Below are 15,488 nucleotides of genomic sequence, written 5' to 3'. Positions count from 1 at the left end.
ATTTCAGTATCTCAGGCTTAAAAGCAGAAGTGGAAATATTCCCTTTCTGTTCATAATTCCTGTGGAATTCCCCCAAAAGAAAACTGTGACCAGACATTGTAGCTCTCAGAGATAGAGAGGTAGTTATGGGTTCCAGCCTTACCAGGAAACCTCAGACAGTGTCCTACCCTTGGGCATCCCTGGAGTAGAAGCAGCCTCTGGTTTGTATGGACTCTGCTTTACCTAGAAGTTACTTGATCCTTTCTGGCCTTTCATATTGATGCTTCTTTATTGCCAAAATTGTATATGATTCTTTCATCATCAACATTACTACTTTTTGCTTTAGGTTTGCTCAGAAGGCTGGTAAGAGATATGGAAAAGCACATTATCCATAGTTCTAATCAACCCCAGAAACGTTTTGTTTAAGTCCAGATGAAGCAATTCTCCCTTAGAGCAGCTGTGAAACCTCCTTTGGGGGAAGTAGAGAGTTATCCTTGACAAAGCGTTTACAGGGAAAGCTGTTTTGATTTTCTCCAACCACTGACAACTCTCTTACCCTCCCCCCCCCGCCCCCGCCCGTGCAGAAGCTTTTCATAGTCTCTCTACTTAAGCTCTAAATCTAAAGTTATCTCCTAATTCACAGTTGTGCTGATCCTTGCCATATAGTTACCTCTTTCGTGGCGATTGTGCTTGTTATGGCCATGGCTCTTAACCTCTCAGACTTCTTCTTTACAACCATCGTTCTGTGCTGTAAGCAGATATTCTCCTACTGTGAAAGCATGAGTTCTCTGTCTGACTTTGCCATTTTGGTCTCTAGCCATGTAACTTTCAAGGACCACCTAAAAATTATATCTGTATCCTCTCTATATAGATGCATACTATTGAAGGTCTCTTCATATTTGTGTGCTTCCAAGTATCCATCCTGTATCCACTGGAAAGACAAACATGAGAGGCTCAGCAGAAACTCAAATCCTATACCTTTGCATTACATTACTGTCTTCTTGCATGATAAAGTCAGTGCCAAACAGCCAGATACAAAATCATGGCCATTAATTTGTTATGAGCGCAATACCTAACTGGCCAACCAGGGAAGAAGGCATTGTTCATCATGGAATAGATTTTAGTAGGCTCATGCATAGCAATAGTCTGATTCTAAAACCCAAGGTTGTCTGTAAAGTATTTGCCCACCTTTGCTTGGAAACATCAAAATGTTTCAACAGAGCCCTTGGGAGATTAGTTCATATGTATCAAAATGAATTTTGTCCCAAATATTGTCCTTGCCCTAGCAGCTAGATACACCCATAGGCTGGTGTTGTTTACAGTGGTAACAGGTACTATGAACTTTGGGATCACTACTTCACAGCAAAAAGCCCCCTTTGTGTTTCTGTTGGCCAAATAGATGTAAATCTGTCCTGTTCTGCACTGCAGCCTGATGAGTTTAATTTAGTTTGGGCTGTACTTTCTAGGTGTGTGCTTCTCCTCAGCCAGAGATGGGTATCATTTAGTCATGAAAGGCATGGCAGGGACTCTATGGGTATTTTCTAACGTGCAGCTAGCTGGTAAGGAAAGCCAGTTTGTTAACAGTCATGGCTTTGGTCAACATATTAGGATAAGGTGTCCCGAGCTATGGTTCTCACCGGCAAGAACACACTCGGACAACCGGAATCTTCTGCAGCAAAAGCTTTATTGCTTCTTCAGGAGGGAAGACCCTGACCCCGGAAAATGGCGTTGCTTATATAGCCCTCAGCCATGGCGTTTCAGCACCTGATGTGGGTTGTCAGCTCCTGATTCGTTGCTTGCCCATCACCCCATTACTATGCCCCGAGATGGGCAGTGACTAGGCGTGAGTTCACTCTCGCACCTGCGTACAAGGCTTGTTTACTAGTTAGGCACAGCGGAGGCCAGCGCCATCTTATAATGGCGATTGCTCGCTGCACGGCTCTCCACAATAAGGCACTCAGGAATTGTTCAGAATGTTTAGACGAATAAAAGATTTGAATCCAGGTTCTGAAATAAAGACTAACATCAGAGGAACAGGAGAACAATAGTAAAGCGAGAGGCCCTGCCCACCTCCTTAGATCTAGAGCTAGACTTCAGTTTTCTACTAACCAAACAAAACAAAGACACCACCAGTGCCTGGGATGTGCCACATCTCACAAATCAGCATCACCCCATTTCAGGGTCATATGTCTCAAGTAGCTCCATAAATGAGTTGTCAGTGATCATCGTACAGGATCCGAGGTGGGACTCCTCCCTTGGTTCTGTGGGTCCTGTGTGACGGGCTCTAGTATCTATCTCATCGTATGCTGTAGCTTAGAACTCACTTCCCTACAACTAAAGCAAACCCCTGCCCTACTGTTTCTAAGGACGTCTTTATTTTCCTTAGCCTATTTCAATTCTGTATAGCTGTTTTCGGTAGCCAGCTGATCAGGCTAAACCATGCACTGCATTGAATCCGGATTCTGAGAGGAAAGAACAATACTTTTGAGTCTTCTCTTCATATATAGTAGAAGATATACAGGAGAAAGAGATCCTCGCATTTACTTAGACTACTTCTCTGAAGGTTTTGTGTGGGTTTTGCTCTGTTTTTCCTTATAAGACCCATTCCTCTGGACTTCATATTTTGTGATATTTTAATAATAATAATATATGCTCTTGTTTTCTTTTCTGGACAGTTGTTGCTGAGGATAGAAAAGTAAGTTTGTGAGTTCATTCTCTATCTGTTGACTTCTAGTTCTGACCATTTCCATGGACTCTTTATTATAATTATATTATATGATAGAATAGTTGAAATAAGGACTTTTTGCTTCTGTCCTTCCAACTTAAACACACACACACACACGCCTTCCTTTCTTTCTTATCCTGGCAAAACTCATTAATGGACATGTCCTCTCATTCACGCTGATGTATCAAGCTTGCAGTGTTTCACTATTGCCATAGTTTACTAAATGAGGGTTGCTTGTTTTGTTTTGTGTTTTTCGTTTGTCCTACAAAGTATCACGGAAACTTTATTCAGAGCACAACTATAAGACAGGGAGCAATACAATGGCAGTAAGATTTGCGCAAAGATACTCAAATGCCCAACAAATACATTTAATGAAGTTCTCTTTTATTCGATAGCTAAGAATTTTTTATAAATAGATTTTGAATGTCATAAAACACTTATTATAAAGTCATCTTCTGAAATGAGCAGCTTACCTTCCTCGTTTCACGCATTAATTTTTAATGGACACTCACTGGTATCTTCCTGGGATGTATTTAGCATGGTCATGATGCTTTATGATTCTAGTGCATGGCATGGCATGGCACACTCATGGAGGTCAGGGGGAGCTTGTAAAAATCAGTTCATCCTTCTGCAGTGGAAATCAACGCTGGCCATCAGTCAGGGCAGCAAGTGCCCTTCCCTACTGAGCCATCTCGTCCACTCCTTTTTAGGACTAGTATTAATGTTTCTGTTTATAATCCAGCTCAGATTTTTGTGTGTGATGAAATGGAGATCAGGTTTCATTTTTTCATACCTCTCTCCCTTTGTTCCAGAGTCTTTATCGAAACAAACTTCCTTTCCCCAGAAATGTCCTGCCTTACTGTGGAACAGTTGCCGTAATATGTGCTTCTATTCTTGGGCTGTATATTTCCATCTGTCAATTTATCTATCCTGATATTAATGTTTTAATATCTTAATTACTGTAATTTTATATTTATTCCTCAAACTCAGTGTAAATCATCTCATAATTGTAATAGCTAATTTCTGCTTTTCATTTCTATATGAATTTAGAGTTTGTGTTAGAGTCTAAATTTTGATTTCAGAAGAATTGACATCTTAACAGTATAAAAACTTCCAGCCCATGAATATTGTACTTTGAATTTATTCAGGTCTTCATGAATTTATGTTACCACTATTGGGTACTTTTAAGTATATTTGTCATGCATATCTTTTGTTAGATTTATTCTCTTCATATGTGCCTGTGTGTGTAGGGAGAGAGAGAGAGAGAGTGAGTGTGTATGTTTTGATATTTTGATCATACTGCCTAGACTAGCTTTGAAGTTATGGTCCTCCGCCTCAGCCTCCCAGGTTTTTGGGACAACTGGCCTGTATCACTGTGATTGTTGATGCTAAGTGAGCTTCAGGTTCAGTGAGAGACACCTTCTCCACAGATCATGGTGGAGTGTGATTGAGTAAGACAACCAGTGTTGATCTCTGGTCTCCTCTACCTGCATATACATACATATACATATGTGCCTACATCCACAAACATGCAGACATACCACATACACACAAATGTAGGTTAGACGGTATTCTCCACTTCCCTAAAGCTCTGTTGAAGGCTTCTATCCTCCTTAGAGTAAAAACTGAGAATTCTTACAGTTTCCTACAAGGCTCTTCTTCCCTAACTGACTTCTCTCCCTCCCGGTCTTCCTTCTACTGACTTGGCGTAGGAACTATGACTCTTCTGTCTTTGCTCAAACACATGAATCCCATTCCTGTCACAATCTGGATGGCTGCTGTTATGCTTCCTGAACTGTTCTTCTCCACTGCCCTCATGCTTTGTTGTTCATTCCTCTATCTCCTATAGACTTTTAATGAAACATCTAGCTTAAAGCCATCCCTCCCATTGTTATATAATTGGAGATATGTATTTCCCAAAAGTTCTTTGTTCTTCTCTGTATTATCTTCTGTTTTATACATCATATACTGTATAGGAGAGATTTTTATGTGTATGTTCTTCACATGCCCCTTTAGAGAATAGATTAGAATAAAGGGCCTATCATGTATTAAATATTGTATAAATTTGTGAAAAATCAAGAGAAATTGTAGATGTATATAAGAGTTACTAACCAGCTCCAGTCCCAAATCTCACAGAGTTTTCAATCTCCATAGTAGAGATGAAAATCTAATAAAGAGGAAAGGAGGAGAAATGAAAAAAAAATCCAAAAAGACATCCATGAACACTATGGTAGAAATGAATCCAGCAAAAGAAAGCTAAGCTTCTCTTAAAAGTAGAAAGGAATGAAGATAAATAATGTAGGATCTTGGAAGCAGAGGATGGGTGATTCAAGAAAATGAAGACGATATGTAGGAGAGTAGAATGAAGGACGTTTGTGTACCAGGCACTGTACCATGGCACAGGCATGTGGAAAGAATAATGCCACGTCTGTGAATGGCACCAAAGATATTGCGGAGGCACTGGATCATTTGCCATTTACAAGGCCTTGCAGAAAGTTCTCATGGAAGAACCTGGTAGAACAATACTGTACTCTTTGACTTGAAAGCCCTCAACTTGCTCTGAAAAGGTTTGTCTGTCTGGATGACAGCCTATGTATTCATCCCCAGTCTTCTGCGTCGAGTACATTCTCTTATCTCTGCCTTAACTCCTGCTGAGTTTGAGCATAGGTTTTTTTCTGTTTTGAATCCTCAGGTTCCATTCTTTGGGCCTCTGTTCGATGGAGCTATCGTGAGTGGGAAGCTGCTGCCAAGCCTTATCTGTGCCACGTGCATCAATGCCAGCAGAGCGGTGAAGTGCCTCATCCCACTCTATCAGAGCTTGTATCTTTTTGCTGTAAATGTGTAACTTATTAACCCTCCCCAGGGTGAGATTCCTGGCAAGCTTTCAGGAGAGGTAAGTGGGCTTCAGGCCCAGGCTGCAGTACTGTTTGTTGATTTCTATGAAATACAGTGATATTGTGCTGCATCGAATATAGAGTTTGTTTTCCTAGTTGGTTCACTAGTCTGTGTCTGAAAGGCTGCAACTGCCATGATATTCAAGCTCATGGCTTCTCGGGATTTTTCCCAGGTTCAGTCTCTTCTATCTAGAGTCACATTTCACTGTGTGGAAAGAGGGATGTGTAGCAAGTTGTTGAAAATCTTATTGGGAGCATCAGAAAGCAGAAGCAAAGGAAATGACTAATAAATCAGAAACTGCACACAGCACCTGAAAGCTGCAGAGGGTTCAGAAGGATGGAGGAAGGAGCAGTTCTACCCGACTCAGGAGAGGGAGTCATTTCACATTTATAACTATTCTCTCAAGCACTAATTGCCATGTATAATCCTTAAATCCATAGATCTCTAACTATAAGAAAAGAAAAAGAAACTAACATGAGTGACTTTATAAAACTGCTACCAAAACCATCTAACTTGCTAATAAAACTTAGAGTCTCTTTGTTTCTAATTTGTTTCTATTGATAATGATTAAAAGCACATTCCATTTGACCTTTCTCCATAGTCTTCTCCTGCCTGATTATATATGATGCATTACTGGGTAAAGAATGAATAACAAATAACATGTAAAGAGATATAGTTTGTGAGAAATACCTTTCATTAAAAGAGTGGCCATTTCTTGACTAATATCCTGCCTTTGGATTTAAAAAAATATATATGCCATGTGGCAACTTAAAATTATCATAGAAATTAGTAGTAGAAAGGAGCTATTAAGTCCCATCTGGTCCCTCCCCCGGGGCCAGACTACATCCTTCCCTCCTGCACACTCTCTTGCTTTGTCCAGGCTGGTGGGGTGGGGGGATGGGGGTAGTTGGAGGCAGCCTTCTCTGCAGAGGCTTCCAGAACACTCCAGACAAAATCTATAGCTGCTGTGGTTCTGCTTCCAGCACGGACTTCTTATTTTACATAAACTGCAACTTAGAGGAGCTTTATAGCAAAAATGAGAAAGACCTGTCCAGCAATTGGTCTGTCAGTTAGCATATGGGCTGAGACAAGCTACACACCTGTCAGTCAAGGATCCTGGATCAAGGCAACAAAAGTCCTTTGAAACAAGAAAATTCTATTTTGTAGCAGTCCACTATGATTTTTTTTTAATCATGTCACCCTCTCACTTATCAATCATATCACAAAATAAAAGCTTTGTCATTTTACTGATCAATAATGAGGTACCATTGGAGCAGTCATAAAAAAACAGTATTTTTAAAAGTTGAAAAGGTAATGATCAGAATCTCCTTAAAAACCTCAAGGAAGTCACATCAGGATTCTAGGTGCCAGAACCCTAAAATAGCTCATAAAATGGATGATTTTTCATCTTAAAGGATGACTTAGTATAAAAAGGAGAAAAAATAATAACAAAGCCTATTATACTCATCATTATCAAGCTGTAAATATTTTTCTTTTATATTTAATTTATTTATGCTAATCAAATAAATTATCTAAAACAGTAAATCAGATAATATGCTCAGTTTTTTTATCCAGACAGAAAACTTGTGAGGAATACCTCATGCTCATTTAGCAACTATTTCTATATGCAAACTGCCAATATTCTGGTCAGAAATAAAGACTCTAATAAGAATGAGGAAATGGGAGGGAGAAAGGGGAGATTTCTGTACTTTAAACGCCTTCACTATGTTTTTTAACTGTATCCATGTGCCTGTGCCAGCTATTAATAACCAGCTGCTCCCTTCATGTTCACTGGGACACTGAAGTTCACAGTGCACTTGGGGGAACACCTGAACTGTTCAGTGTCATAGCTGATGTCTGGAACTTGCTGCTTTATTGACATAAGTCTGATATTTGAATTTTGAAAAACACTAAATACTGTAACCAGTCCTAATTATGAGTACTAATTGCATTTATTCATTTACCAAACAAACATTTCCTGTGGACTATCTGCCAAGTCCAATGCTAGACGCTGGGGCTACTGCATCACCTCAGGGACCCAGGAGCCCAGTCCTTGTTCACACTTTTCAGAGATAATACCCAAGGAGTGCACAGGCTAACCGGTTCCCTTCTCTTCTGTGAACAAGTGAAACTGAGAGTTGGGGTGAACAAGAGTCAAGACAAGAGGGGCCTCTCCAAGGAGAACATGCTTGGGCAGAACCTGGAGAATTAAAAGGAAGCTGTCTGTAGGAGCATGGGTGCACAAGATTGAGTGCATTTGGGAGGTTCACATTGTTTTATGTTAGTCCTGTACATGTTTAGGTCCATCAGGGTGCCTGTGATGAACCCAAAAGTCAGCTGTGGTGGGAATGGCATTCTAGATGATCCCCAAAAGAAGTTTCTCAGAGTTCTCATCTTAGAACAGCATGCTAAAGGATCCAGCCAGGGCTGCCTGGTAGACAGTGGATAAGCAAGGAGTGTGGGGGCCAACACATTCTATAAGCCTGTGCAGACCCCTGGGGGCTGAAGAGATCCAGTGGTTTAATCTGAGCACTGGGGAATGAGCATGCTGCGAGCCTTTTAAAATAAAAGAGAAAGTTCCTTGAAAGGTTCTGAAGCACTCTTCATTTTCCTGCTGTCTTCCAATTTAAAGTGTTCTTACATTTGTGCTTATTATCACTCACAGTAAGGGAGTGTTAAATATTGTCTGTAGTAATTTTTTCATCTAAATTATATAATACAAATTTGATAGCAAATCTATAAGCTTTCAACTCGTCACCTGGAATCAATAGAATTTTGCATTTCATATACCATAGGTCATGTGTGCACATATGTTTTGTTCTTAGTAAAAAAAACTGTACAAAAACTTTTCATCTGTATATATTTTCTTCTTCATGTATGTGTATTTTAGCACCTCTCTCTTTATTAGTTTGTTGTTAAGCAAGGAATAAGTGATAGTAAGGGAAACCTGGGTCACCCTGTAATCTCTTTCCTGCTGTGGCAGTTTGCAGAGCAAGTGATTGGCTGTTTCAAGGGGGTAACACAGCTCAGAGAGGGTATGATAGGGCCCTGTGGTTGTTCATGGCTCTGTGGCCGTTCACTGCTGCTTTCTTTCTGCATTCAGTGCAAGTTATGCTTTGGTAGAAGAGGAAGAGTGTAACCTCTCAGCTTTTATGAAATCTCGGTCGGTCACTGAGGACACAGTTCTCCTGGCCAGCTGTTCTGGCCGTGTGGCCTTGAAAGCCCTGCCTGTAACCCATCCTGAAATCCCCAGAACATGTTGAGGAACTTTGGCTCCAAATGTCAGGCATTGATAGATGTCTTTTGGTTTTTTGGGTTTTTTTTCCCCCCAAAGCCTGGCAATATATCCCTTGGCAAAGCTGTATTGGTATGAACCCAGGCTTGTTAAGGAAGGAAGCCGCCCGGGTGCGCTGCCCTAGAAGAAAACTTCACTTCAAGACCAAATATCAGAGGAAGAATTACTGCTCCCTGCTCCCTCGAGATACAAGTCACCGAGCTGAACAGTAACAAAAAAAAAAAAATTTCCTTGTTATCCAGACCTTTTTACATAACCACCCTAACGTCCCTGTTTTGCTTCTACTATTTAGATTACAATAGTGAAATAGACCATTGACAAGCTACTCTGTTCATATCGGTGTCCCACACTTTCTAGGCCATTCTATGAACAAGTCATGTTGTTCATACCTTCGTAAATCCTTTACCTGGGGCCACTTGGTTTTTTGTGTAGTGACTGTATGCTGGCCCATGTTGAGCTGATGACACCCGAAGCAGACAGCCAGTGAAATTACTTAGTTATTTCTGCCTTTCCAGTCCTTCCCCAGGTGGTCAATGTTTCACTTCCTTAGAATAAACTTGATTGGGATCCAGTTTCATGTAAATTTTAACTAAAAGTAAAAATGTGAACAGTTAAGTATCAGTCTGACTCTGTAATTTTTTTTTTAAATTCCCTTCTGATTAACTGGGGATTGGAAGTACTGCCAAAAAAATTGTCTTTGGGGGCTTTTTGTTTTGTTTTGTTTTTTAGCAGTAGATCTAGCTTTGGGTCAAAAGAGTTCTTGTGTACAGTTCTCTTGGCTAATGATCAAGCAGTTGGAACTATGTGGCAGAGGCACATAGAAGACTGAAAAATATCATTGTCTCCCATAATTTAAAAAACAAAAATGTGCCCACAGTAGGACTGTATATGGAAAGCGCCCTCTAACGGCTCAGCCCAGCCCTCATGTGCCTTCCTGTAACCTCCACAGTAAGCTGAATCAGATCTATCAAGCATGCTTCCGGCCCGTGGCCTCTGCATGGCTGAATAGTGAGAGCCAACACACCTACCATCTGCCTCTTCCATCGCTAGCAGGCGAGCAGGGCCTGCTCCTCTGCCTAGAGCACAGTAAATGGGAAGCTTGCCACATGTTATGTTTACAGTTCCCAAGCCAGCTAAACATTCCAAAATGAAACTGTGGGCTGCTGATAGAAGTTTCTATAAGCATTTGAGCCAAGGGCTTTCATTCTCCTCCTCAGATAGCTTGTCTCAGGGAAAAGGTTCCCTTGCCATATGCAACGTGCCCATTAGGAGGAGTTCACCCCAAATCAAGCAGATGGTGGCTTTCTAGAATAAATGTCCACTTCAGTAGAACAATAGTCTCCGTTTCATTTACTATCTCTGCTCTGGAACTATCCATATTTGATGGAGAGAGCCGGTGTGCCTAAAAATCGTAGTGTTATGCCTTGTTCTGTCACAAGTGAAATTAGCTTTCATTGTTAGCTAACAGGTACATGAACATATGGTGATACTAGAGCCTCTCTCTTAGATATGTGAGTTTAATAGCATTCCTAGATCCTGCTCCTAATTTACACAGCTTCAAAAATGACCCTTCCCTTTAAAGTTCTAACAAGCCAAGTTCTTTCTTCTCCAGAGGGATCCTGAGCTTTTCTTCCAGGACAGACCTTTGATTTCTTCTGCCTATCTCCCCTCACTGTAAGAAGGAAATCAAGCCATACCATGTGTTCTGTTTCACCATGCACAACCAATTATGCATGTGTCAGCATTTGCAGCCTTCCTGCCATGTGCCAGGCACCATCCTAACCACTCAGAATATAAATGTGAATAAGATATTCCAAGGGAGAGGGGACACTGTTTGCTTATGGACTAGGCTATGAAACCCCATTACATTTGAGAATGACAGATGCTTCCATATGGCAGAGCGTAGGATAGGCACATGCAGGAACAGGCACACAGCAAAGACAGAGGCAGCGAGAGCCTGCACAGAGCTATGGGAGGAGTTCTGTCTGGGAGAGAACAGGCAGAGCCTGGTCTGTAGCAATGGCAAGGGGACAAGTTGGAACCTATGCAGGGGTCGGGCTGATCCCATGTATACCCATAGACAAAGTTCTATGAAACAGTGAAAGAGTAGGTTTTGAAGGAAGAGGTAGCCATAGAGACATAAGAAAAGGGAAGCCCAAGGAGAGAAAGAGGAAACATTGCTTTTAGCAAACTGGCCAAGATGTATACTAGTAGTTGGCTTCGTCTATCACTGGGGCCAATAGTCTCAGGTCTGTGCTGAAGGTGGTGGGTTTGTACTAGAGTTTGTATATAGAAGGAGAAAACTGGGTGTAAGAGGACTGAAAACTGAGTTACCAAAAAGGGAAAAGTCAACACATATCAGGTAGTTTCCGAAAAGAAGGAACACATTTGTGGGTGGGATCAAGTGCTTATGGATGGGAAATTAATGAGAGGGAACTAAACTAAAACAGACTGAATGGCAGGCACGAAGCGGCAGCTGGAAGGCATGGATGATACTTGAGGAATTGGGGTCCTAAACAGTCCTACAACAAAAACTTGTAATGGCTAGCTCTGCTGCGTGGTATGGACTCTACAGCACATTCTACTATAGGCAACAAATATGTGCCACATTCTTGAATGGCAGCTAGTCTCATCTTTCAGAAAACAAGAAGCAAAATACAAAATGCAGCACATAGAATTCATTTCTTAACAGTTTGAAAGAATATTGTGACTCTGAGTATTGCAGGAAATAGTGGGTTTGTAGTAGAGTGTGTATATGGATGAGAGAAAGCAGAAATAGGACTGTCCTCTAGAAGCAGTGCAAAAGCTAAAGTTGAGAGGGCCAAGTGCTACATTTTCCCATGGGTGAATAGAAGACTAAAGAAAAAAAACAAGAAATAAGAAGTGGAAAATTCCTAATAAGTGAGATCTTTAAATTATAAAGTTTAAAGTATGTGGTATGTGGGGGCTCGCACCTATAGTCCCAGCACTCCAAAGGTGGAGGAGGTAGAATGTCAGGAGTTTAAGGTTACTTTCAGCTTCACAACAAATCCAAGGCCAGGCCGGTCTAGGACATATGAGACCTGTCTCTAAACAAACAAATAAATAGGTAGATAAAATTTAAATTATTTCCCTGAAGAAGAAAACGGAAAAGCATGAAAGAGCAGCCAAAATACTTGCCCAGGAAGTTGGTTTCTGATAAATTTGTGTTTAAAATCTACACATTAAGATTAAAGGAGGAGGCCCAAGTGCTATAAAGACCAGCACTCTAAATAATGTCCCCAGAGTCCCCAGCTTCTGGAGCTGTCGTGGCACAGAGAGTACAATTAAAAGGATGATGATTGGCCCCTCCAAGTAAAGTCCTTATTCAGGGACACCCATTTCCGCCCTTACAGAGAGCAAATATGCATCAGAGCTCACAGCCAGAAGAGAAGCTTCTGTGTACAGGTGTTCACGCGCGCACACACACACACACACACACACGAGTCATCATGCTGAATAAAAGATACACTAAAAACTGTAACCAAGAAAAAAATTCCCCTCATTTGCAAATAGGATTAAAGGCTGAATTTTGATATGATGCCTAGATCCCTTATAAATCTGTAAAGCTAAATCATTAAATGACCCTGAAACTTCAGAAAATAGCATTTTCTCAAAGAGTAAGAGTGTCACAAACACATTTTCCCCCCCAGAGGTTAGAAGCTCACAAATACAAATCTTAACTTTAACAAGACATCTTGATCACCTAGAAGATCTGAGTGAGCACTCTAGGACCCTGAAAGATTAATGACTTCCCTGTGGCCAGAACTCCAGTCTTTAATCCTGAAGCTGCACTGTGCTGGTTTTCTTACATCTTCCATTCGCCTTCCACTTAACAGTTTTACTGATGACTTCGCAGAGTTCTAGAACTATCATTCGTGAATCCGGGTTGTCTCAGCAGATGTTACCTTGGGCCCAAACATCAAGACTGGAAAGGGGTAGAATGGACCTAAGTTGGGTGACCAACTGTGTCAGGGCAGGATGGGGGTAGTGTGGCAGCTTGATCGGAGCCATCCTGAGCAGCACTGGAGATGTGGAGTGACCACAGATTTGAGATAAGAAGGTGACGTGTAGCATTCCTAGGACATGGTGCAGAAAAGCAGATCCACTCGCCGGAGTTAGGGTACTGTTTCTGCTCCTGCAGCCTCAAGTGTGACGATCATCCAGAACGTAATGTGCTCCTCTGGGGGCCACACTGAAAGAAGGGCCTCTCAGCTCAGAGCCAAGCTAGATAAAGTATCATCATTCTGCAGCCTTAGGCATCTGGAAGTTGTTAAAGCCAAGAAGGCGTCATCTCTAGGCCCTGGGAAGTTAGGGATTGGTCTGCAGAACTGAGACCGGTGGGTAGAGGCAGCTACCGAGAAGCTTCAGCGCAGTGTCAGGCAAACAGTCAGAGCCCAGGACTGGCAAACCAGCTGCCTGCATTCCGAATCCAGCCTACAGATGAGCTTTGTTTGAACTGCACTTGGCCTCCCTGTGATACCAAAATAGAAAACTGAAGGTTGTCATCACAGAGAAAAACAGCGAGACTGCATTTTTTTTAATGTAGTTTTTTTTTTTTAAAGAGTATTTTATGTGAGTGGTTCTCAAGCTTTGGTCATGACTTCTTCAAAGGATGAAACAACCCTTTCACAGGGGTCACCTAAGACCATTGGGAAACACAGATATTTTCATAGCAGTAGCAAAATTATAGTTATGAAGCATCAGCAAAAATAATGTCACCATAACATGAGGAGCTGTATTTAAAGGGTCTCAGCATTAGGAAGGTCGAGAACCACTGTGTTGTGTGTATGGGTGTTTTCTGTATGCATGTATGTGTACCAGGAGCCTGCAGAGGTCAGAAGAAGGCATGGAGTTAGGTCTGTAGTGAGTCCTCATGTTAGTACTGGGAACCAAACCTAGGTTCTCGGTAAAGCAGTGTGTACTTTTAACCATTGAACTGTCTTCCCAGTTAAAGATTAATTTATTTATGTGTGTGTGCATGTGTCTATGTGAGTATATATGCATATGTGTGAGTAACTCTACTCTCTTAGAGGCATTGCATCCCTCAGAATTAGGGTTCTAGGCATTGTGGGATGCCTGGCTTATATCAAGTGCTAAGATATGAATGAACTCTCCTCATGAATGTGCAGCAAGCACTCTTACTGCTGAACCATCCCCTCATTCCCCTCAGAATGTAGAATTAAAAAACAAAACAAAACAAAAAACCTTTCTCCTAAAAATTAAGAAAATCTGAGCCTATTAGATCTCCCTCCCCTTGAGTTGGTAGTACCCAATCTCTTCACAGGGCACCTGTCCTTGTAGCTACCATAGTCCCCACCTCATGAGACCCAGTACCATCACCACCATCATGGTTCTTCACGGTGAGTTTTGGCCCCAACAGTAAAGCAACAGTAAAGCAGGACCCTGTTCAGCTAGAAGCCCAGTTAGTGGTGGCAGCAGCTTCCAAGCCTCAGGTATGATGACCTGAAGATCCCAGCTGGGAGTTACGTGACAGGAGTGTTTACTTTGTACCTAGTCAGTCAAAAGGCAGGAGGTGTCTCCTTCAATGGCTTACGTAGAATCCCTGTCATATGATAACAGTCTGCTGCTCAGGGTGGAAGCTTCCCAGAAAGGAACCCTGTAGGAAGCAGGGGAAGTTTTCATGAAGACAGAGTAACCATTTTGCTATTTTTGGTGTGCAGTGACAGTTAAAAAGACCTAATCTCAAGAACATTAAGCATTCTAGTAGTCTGTAAGAAACCAGGGTGGTGCTGGGCCTTAGGAAATAGCCACAAGAGCCAAAGAGTGGCTTCCTCTCTTGGCCACTGTCTCTACTGGTTCACCCTGGCTCACTGCAGGCTGTCATGGGCAGGAGTGTTGCTTCCCACTCTGCTGGCCTCAGGGTCACTTTGTTGCACCCCATCCCACATGCTCCTTGTGGGTCTCTGCTGTGGTGTCGATTCTCATCCTCCTTCATCATCTGACCAGCACAGTCTTTTGTTCCCTTGACTCATGAGTCAAGATCCGGTCACCTCTGCCTTGGGTATGGAGCTGTACTGTGAAATTCCCAGGGCGGGCCTTGTTTTCTTTTCCTTACTTACACTCTCCCTGTTACATCCTGGTACATTATGCCTATGTGTGTAAAGATGGTGGGGCTGGGGGCAGGGCAGTGAAGGAAACAAGACATTCATTTGGTAAACTCATTTTGGGAAACAGTATCAAAAGATAAAAAAAACAAATACTTTATAACACTGCATGTTTTTACAGAGTTAGGAGCATCCATTGTCTCCAGTGAAAAGTGGGTCCACATACAGCCTATGTGTACATCTACATATGTGTGTACCTTGTAAGCCCTGCTTTTCCATTCCAGCTCTGTCCTAAACACTGCATCTGCAATGCCTGGTGCCTGGGAGGAGGGGCTGGCCACAGAATTGCATTTAAAAAACAGCATAATCAGGCTTTTGAAAAGTTGGAAAACTTCTTGAAAAACTAGATGTTATATGAAATTTTCTTTTATTGGATGATTATGTTAATACATGTTTCCCTTTATTGTGTTCAAAAAATTTTATAGCTGAGGTTTTAGTTAAGTGGTTG

The 15,488-nt window shown here is 41.7% G+C and overlaps 1 protein-coding gene across 2 annotated transcripts in view; it reads left to right on the top strand.

Moving 5' to 3' along the window:
- The window catches only part of Ralgapa2 (Ral GTPase activating protein catalytic alpha subunit 2), a 269,644-nt gene that overhangs the window by 190,662 nt on the left and 63,494 nt on the right, over positions 1–15,488 (top strand). For both annotated transcript variants that reach the window (XM_029473906.1, XM_029473907.1), the window contains one exon: positions 5,397–5,524. In XM_029473906.1, the coding sequence (XP_029329766.1) occupies positions 5,397–5,524 (128 nt within the window). The remainder of the gene's footprint in view (positions 1–5,396; positions 5,525–15,488) is intronic.

This window comes from Mus caroli, chromosome 2, assembly GCF_900094665.2.
Source record: "Mus caroli chromosome 2, CAROLI_EIJ_v1.1, whole genome shotgun sequence".
In the NCBI taxonomy this organism is placed as follows: Eukaryota; Metazoa; Chordata; class Mammalia; order Rodentia; family Muridae; genus Mus; species Mus caroli.
The sequence above is the reverse complement of the archived record's forward strand: the minus strand, read 5'-3'. Positions and strand labels throughout refer to the sequence as shown.